This window comes from Cnephaeus nilssonii (genome assembly GCF_951640355.1).
Source record: "Cnephaeus nilssonii genome assembly, chromosome: 4".
Lineage (NCBI taxonomy): Eukaryota > Metazoa > Chordata > Mammalia > Chiroptera > Vespertilionidae > Cnephaeus > Cnephaeus nilssonii.
Genome location: NC_137075.1, coordinates 75,895,048 through 75,902,506, shown reverse-complemented (window position 1 = coordinate 75,902,506; position 7,459 = coordinate 75,895,048). Strand labels below are relative to the sequence as shown.

The following is a 7,459-nucleotide window of genomic DNA, read 5'->3' as shown; positions in this document are numbered from 1 at the left end:
CTGTCTCCTCACTGTCTCCTTTGTAATTTGTCTTGCAGGCTACAAATTTCTTGTCAGTGGATGCCACTGAGTCAGCTTTTAAACCTGCTTACCAGGATGCATTTGGGTTTGGCAGTGTTGCTCTCAAAATGCATCGTCCCTGAGAACACAGCACTCCAGCCGTGGCCACTCCGGTCAAGAGCGCAGTGGGCCCATCCATTTAGTTGGATTTGTTCCTGCCTTCTCTCCCAGCCCCACTCTTCCTAAGTCGCCACAACCTCTACAGGGAAAAGCCACTTAATGACATACGTTGCTAAATCAAGGGAGGCCGTTTGGATGCTCTGAGGATCCACGTTACCCCAGTTACCTGGTGAAACAAAAGGAAACCCTGGCATGAGCCTCGCTACTGCTGAGATGGAAGCTGCTCTCAGAACTTGCCCTCCCAGGCAGCCAGGGCAGAGGCGGGTTTCTAGTCTGTGGGTGATAAGCAGAGTGATCAGGAGAGTTTAATGTTAGTAAATTGGCTGCAGGACTGCTCGGCCCTGCAAGGGGGGGGGTGGGTGGGTTTACAGCTGCTCTCCCAGCTCCCCAGAGGGAAGTGAAGGCATTTAGGAGACTCGCCGAAGGTCACAGCCCAGGTCGAAGGCAATCCACAACTCTGGAACTCAGAGTTCTGGGTTTTACAGTGTTGCTTAGAAATCGGCACAAGGGAGCTTGGGAGCGTCTTCTGGGGCAAGTACCTTAATGACTAGTTGGCTTTAGGCTTCCTCGGGGTCCCCTTTGCCGCATTCTAAGAGGGAGTCCAGGCCAACTGACCTGGAAGCATCGTTTCTCCCATTGCATTCATCCTTCAGCAGCGACCCAGTGGACAGGGCTGCATGGCCCGCCGAGCAGTGCTCCTGCGGAAGGAAAGGCCAAGCTTTTTGTGGGAACTCGCCCGCCATGAAAACATCAGGTCACTACACAGCTGCTGCATATCAGGGTCAAACAGCTCACATTTGAGGCAGGAGGAGAGGACTGTTTTCCTCAAAAGTCTTAAGAGAATGCCTAGTGAAGCCTTTAGATCAGGGGTTCTCAACCTTTCTAATGCCGCGACCCTTTAATACAGTTCCTCATGTTGTGGTGACCCCTAACCATAAAATTATTTTCGTTGCTACTTCATAACTGTAATTTTGCTACTGTTAATGAATCATAATGTAAATATCTGTGTTTTCCGATGGTCTTAGTCTCTACAGCAGCCGTTCTCAACCTGTGGGTCGCCTAAGACCATCGGAAAACACAGATATTTACATTACGATTAACAGTAGCAAAATTACAGTTATGAAATAGCAACGAAAATAATTTTATAATTGGGGGTCACCACAACATGAGGAACTGTATTAAAGGGTCGCGGCACTAGAAAGGTTGAGAACCACTTTTCTAGATGGTGGAATGATGGTGTGACGACGGGAAATAGGGAGGGAAGGACAGGCTCCTCTGGTGAGCCCTCTGATGCAGTCAACTTGCAGAAACTGTCTTAAACGGGAAGTCCTAATGATTTATAATTTGAACCACCTGAGCATGCTTAGCTCACTAGCGTTCAATCCCTCCTTTTATTTCTGCCCCCACCTCTAAAGTAAAGGAATAGACAGCGTGGTCCTACTGGCCTAGGAGTTAGTCATGAGGTGTTAGAGACGGGGCTGGTCTCAAAGGACGGTGGTCAGAAATGGAAGTTCCAGGAAGTGTGAGAAGCTACCCTGTTCTTTGGAGATATACCCAGATGTGGATAAACTGGGGAAGTCAAGGGGGCGATAAGTTATCAAAGGGAGTTTAGCTGAGGGAGGGCATGTGCAAGGGAGTAGGGCAACTTAACCGGATTCGGTGGGGAAGTGTCCTGGCCATGCACGCAGGGGCTTTCTCCTTTTAAGCAGCTGGTGGAGGCACCTCCTTCTTCCTCTTCCCTGTGCCTGTTTATCCGAGTCATTGCTCAGCATCATAATCACCTCCCCTCTGAGCACCCCTTCCCATCTCAAGAGTCAGGTGGACCTCAAATCTCAAACATAGGAAAGTTTCTCTACTCTGGAGGCCAGAATTGGGGTAGGGGTGAGGCCACTAACAGGAAACGTTCATCACCACACGGGGGACTGCAGATTCCTTTGCCATAGAAATGTCCCCATATGACTCTAATGGGTGTAAGTAAATAAAACGGGAAATGGTACCAAAGACCAGTATTGGGCTGTTTCTTTTCTTCCTCCTCTCAGTGAAAGAAACCACAGGCAGAGAAGCAGAGAACAAATACTTTATTGGAATGACATGGCGACTTTATACCTCAAAACCTCTCTCCCATGAGAAATAAAAACATATCAAGGTCTGATAAAAAAATAAGGATCTCCTTTGTCAAAAACCCCTAGTGTGCAATCCTGTGTTCATGTTGTTTGTTTGATACCATGGAAACACACAGTTGTTTGCAGTAGACAAAAGTGTGTCAGGGAAGAGACCAAAGGTTAGATTCGATGTTTTCCCCATAAGACTGAAGAAAAATAATTTTGATTGGTCTTCGCTATGGAAAACGCAAAAATCCTTCTAAAAAAGAAACTCTTTCCTCTAGGATTCCAAACTTTCGCTAAGGTAAGAATTTACAGATTTTAAGCCACCTTTTAATTATGAACTCAACAGGGTTTTAGACGTCAGTAGAGTTCATATTGATAGGGAAAACAGGCATAAAGAGACTCAGAAAATGGGCACCTAACTCAACACAATGGCAGTCTATAAATGACCCCGGAGCAAGAAGCCCAGAACTTTGCTTCAGGGTCATTGTCCCATGGGTAGAAGGCTCTCTTCCATCTGAATGGGAACAAAGCGACAGAAAACCAAGTTCTCTACACACAGTCCAGTGGTTCTCAAAGCTAGTGTTTATGGAACTGAATGGTATCAAGTAATTGTTAAGCCTTTGGGTTCTTAATTTAGGCTTTCCACTTGGAAACAAAATCTCACCAAACAGCTCTTTCAGAACAGTCTTTTGAATAATTGTGTCTAGTTTAATAAAGATGATCCTTTTGCCTCACCTAAACCCATGTTTGGTTAGAAAAGGGGCAGAGTTCTGGAGGGATCAGATAGCTTCACCTCCTGACAGAAGTACATTTTCCCCAGTGATGATTTTTTTTTTGGGGGGGGGGGGGAACCAAAGACATAAAAGTAAATGTAATGAGCTGAAAGTTTCATGTTTTCTCCTACTTCTATTAACACACCAAGGGCAACTGAAGGTCTAGGTGGTTCTCTATGTAGCTTCACACTCAAACATACTAATAGGCAATGGTAGGTACATTCAGTACATTTGTGGAATGGAATATACCTAATGAGTAGAAGGCTCTCTTCCATCTGAATGAGAACAAAGCATCAGAGAACAAAGTAGCCTTTGTTGTTGTTTTTTAAATATAAAATATTAAATATTTGTGTTGTTTTTTTCTTTTTTCTTTATTGATTAAGGTATCACTGACTGGATGAAAACCAAGATGGTTAGTAATTATAAGGACATCATCAATCCATTCGAAAGTGCCTGGGTCCTCTATCAGCTACTGGGACAATTTGTTTTCAGCTTGACTTCAAAATGGTTGAGGATAGCCAGGCAGCCAAAGTGATGTGGGGCCAAGAGAAAGGCCCAATTTTCAGAGGATAAAATACACCTTCCTTGTTTGGTACAGGCAGCACTTCCCATATTAACCTAGATCATAAATTAATTTTTAAAAAGGAAATGCTTCAAAATGAAATAGATTTTGATTCTAGAGACTACAGTCTTTTCAATACCCCCAGATGAATAATTTTATCAGTAGCCCCACCATGAAACTATATAACTCACAGAGTTATACAAAGAGGTAGCAGATGGTAGGCTGTGGACATACTGAATGCTGCCATAGCAGAAAACTATACCCTTCTAGGTCTAGTATGTACAAGTTAAAAAATATGTATATGTTTCTGATCTAGTAGTAAATAACTTGCAATATTTAAATTTACTGGTGGAATGTGCCAAAAATTTGATAATGCTGTTTTAATAATTCATAGAAAGCATATACATACACCCAATGAATTCATCTCTTTATTGCATATTGCTATTTAAAAAAATGTACAATTTCATAACACATACAACATTTTCTTCTTGGTACTATAGCAACAATTTTGCACCTAAAGACTAAGTGGGTCCAACTACTAAGCTAATAAGATACAAGACATACAATTAAGTTTACAAATTATAATGCTTTTTCTTTTTGGCATTAATTTAAAAAAACACAAAATTTAAAATACACACCCAAGAGAGAAAAGTGGCTACTTACACCAGCACCAATCTAAAAAAGTAGATTTTTTTTTTCCCAACATGGCACATGGAATTACCTGCACACAGCTTTTGGGGAAAGAAACCAAAAAATGGAAATGGCATAGGAGGCAAACCAGGATGGTCATCTCAAAATGAGGATGATGGGAAAGGGCAAGAGGGACATGACACACAGCTTGCTCCTTTAGTGACTCTCCAACCACTTGTCTATTCCTTAAACTGTAAAACAAAGCCATTCTCAAAATACAGTCCCCAAACGGAGCCAGACCAAATTCTCCTGCTATAAATAGAAAAGAATATATATAGAGGCACTTTAGTTAAGGAATAGACAAATCCACCAGCATATCCCACTCCTCCTCATCTCCAGCCTTTTTGGAACAGTCTCTGCCTGCACCTTTAATGTGGTGTATTTGCAGACCTTGGTAACTAAAGGTTGGGGGAGCCCAACCTCTGCTGTGTATTTATGTTTTATCTGCTAGTCATTTACTTCTATTAATCGTAGAAAGTCACTAAGTTTGCAACGAAGGGGAAAATGAAAACCACAGCTCTTGACAACGCTTAGAGCATTATTTCACAGCTTCCACACAGCGCAGGGACCTTGCCGTCCACGCTAAGCATTATAGTTTATACAAACTATTTTTAAATAGCACGATTCCTGTACAGCGCACGCATTGGTATTTTATTCACCCCTAACATCCCCGTTAGAACATGAGTTCCTTGGGGGCAGGGACTCTGTCTTGCTTACCATTGTAGCCCTACTATGCTTGACACATAGTAGGTGTTTAATAAATATTTGTTAATTGACTGAAAAACTCCATTTAGTGAGTAAATAATGTTCTAGTGCAACAAGACAAACTACTCTCTCCACAGGAAACCCAACCACAACAGGATAGATGGAAAGAAAAGAGAGACCCTTAGCCCTCCTCCCCCACTACAAATAAATAAAGCAAAGCCAAAAAAAAAAAAACAAAAAGTAACAGCCCCCTTTATATACCATATAATTTAAAGATATTAAGAGTTGGTAGGTTAATGGTAAGTATCTATATTTTATTTTCTAATGTTCATTGTTTTTATCCATTTCTCCCTGAGAGCTTTATCTTTTGGACTGAAGTTTTACAGGTAGCTTTACTGACACACAATTTAAAATGACAACATATAACAGGAAAGCACTTCAGACATACTTAGAGCTAAATAGATCTCGGCATCTCTGTTGGTGTTGTTGACATTTTGTGCATTTACTTAGTATTCTTTCGTCCAGACTTATATTTACAGAAGATGCAGCTTGTCCTAAAAAAACTGAAAATAGATAATACCAAAAAAAAAGAAAAAAAAAGAAAAGAAAAGGGAAGGCACCCCATAAACAATTTTAAAAATAATTTTTAATCCTTCAGAGAATCCCTCCTTTTAGGTCTTGGGTGGGAGTTTTATTTTTAAAGTTTCTATATCTCGATTGTTAGAACAAGCACATTCCGGCAGTCTTTTTCTTTAACAAGAGCACAGATTGCATTTAGATAAACAGTGTTCTTCCCAAAAGCAATTAAAGAAATCATTAGGATGCTTGGCAGAGAACTCAGTGAAATTACGAATAAAAAATTGATGTCCAAGTTTTAAATATATGAAAAGATTCTGACTGACATTCTACATAATTCAGATTGTGTGCAAGATGTCCTCCACAAACAGTTACAGACGCCTCCCTACACCCACGTCAGAAATCGGAGCTGGCCCTGTCAGGTCCTGATGCGAGGCACCGGCATCACATGGGCAACCACCAAAACCACTTTAAATCTGTGTCTTTCCAACACCAGCTTCACCAATGAGAATAATTCCAGAGCGTACCAAGCTTGGAAACCATATAATATTTCAAGCTTCTTTTTTTTTTTTTTGTCTTTTACTCTAGGGAATGTCTCTGTCATCTCTTTCAGGAGATAGTATTGTGCTTCTGAACAGGCGTGGTGTTCAGGGAAGAAGACGAGCCACACTCAATATGAATGCATACACCAAGGGCTTCTGGGCACAAACATCAACGTAGGTTTTTAAAAACCATACAGATAGGTCTCCAGACAACACTCAGACTTCTATATACATTTTTAATATACATATACACATACATTTACATACACACACACTCACACCTGTACTCACAGATGAAAGGAGAAATTGCCACTGTTCGGATTGCAAGGCAGTGTAATGAAAAGTTCTAGTCACTTCAAAGGGCTGCTAATGAGCTTTCTAAAAAAGTTTTCAAGGAAAATTAGAAATTAAGTTTTGTGACTGGTCTCTCTCGGCTGCTGTCCGTCATCTGGTTGGTAATGCGTTTGCGATTCCGTTTCAGTTTAGAGAGGTCTTTGTCAAACACTTCTCCCGAGCGCAGAGCTGAAACCAGGTCGTCGAACTCGCCGCCTTCCTCGCTATTCTCCTTAGCTTTTCTTATTTTACGTTCCCTTTCACGCTGTTCTTTGAGCTGCAATCAGAAAGCACCCTCTTAGAAGTGTCAAAGTGCTGTATTTTGTTTATAGTGGCGATGAATTCTGTGAAATACGGCAATGCTACAGCCATGTTCATCTACAGCTGCCAACCCCCCTCAGAGTCACAAGAGAGGGGTCACTGGGACTTTGCTCATTGTGGAAGCAATAATCAATAGAGAAAAGTGACCACTACCTTGTGATTAGAATATCACCATCTAGAATCTAGGTAAACCTCATGACACTCCAGTTAAAGAGCAATTGAAGCAATGAGAACATCATCACTATTAAACTGACCCCAAATATTGGTTTCTTTGATGGTACAGAGAGACTAAAAGCAAATACTCATCGGGCCACTCTCCTTACATCAAAGGCTTAGCCGGTATCTATTGTGAATGCCTGGAACCTGCTATGCAACTTACTATTATTAAAAGCCAAATAATACACATACATTATAGAAAATTTGGATAATTCAGATACACAAAAAGGAAGAAATTCATCCTTAATTCTTTTATTTATTAATTTGTTAAATTTATTGGGGTGACGTTGGTCAACATGAACATATAGGTTTTAGGTGTGGGTTTCTATGTTAAAGATATGTATATTGCACTGTGTGCCCACTACCCAAAGGCAAATCTTCTCCTGCCACCATACACTAGGTTAATTCTACTATCAAGAGATAATCTTTGTGAACATTTTGGGGGAATATCGC

At 41.1% G+C, this 7,459-nt stretch overlaps 1 protein-coding gene across 8 annotated transcripts in view; it reads right to left on the bottom strand.

Moving 5' to 3' along the window:
• Positions 1-4,038: 4,038 nt before the first annotated feature.
• The window catches only part of DAAM1 (dishevelled associated activator of morphogenesis 1), a 159,814-nt gene continuing 156,393 nt past the window's right edge, over positions 4,039-7,459 (bottom strand). For all 8 annotated transcript variants that reach the window (XM_079769870.1, XM_079769874.1, XM_079769875.1 and 5 more), the window contains one exon: positions 4,039-6,746. In XM_079769870.1, the coding sequence (XP_079625996.1) occupies positions 6,537-6,746 (210 nt within the window). In that variant the 3' untranslated portion in view covers positions 4,039-6,536. The remainder of the gene's footprint in view (positions 6,747-7,459) is intronic.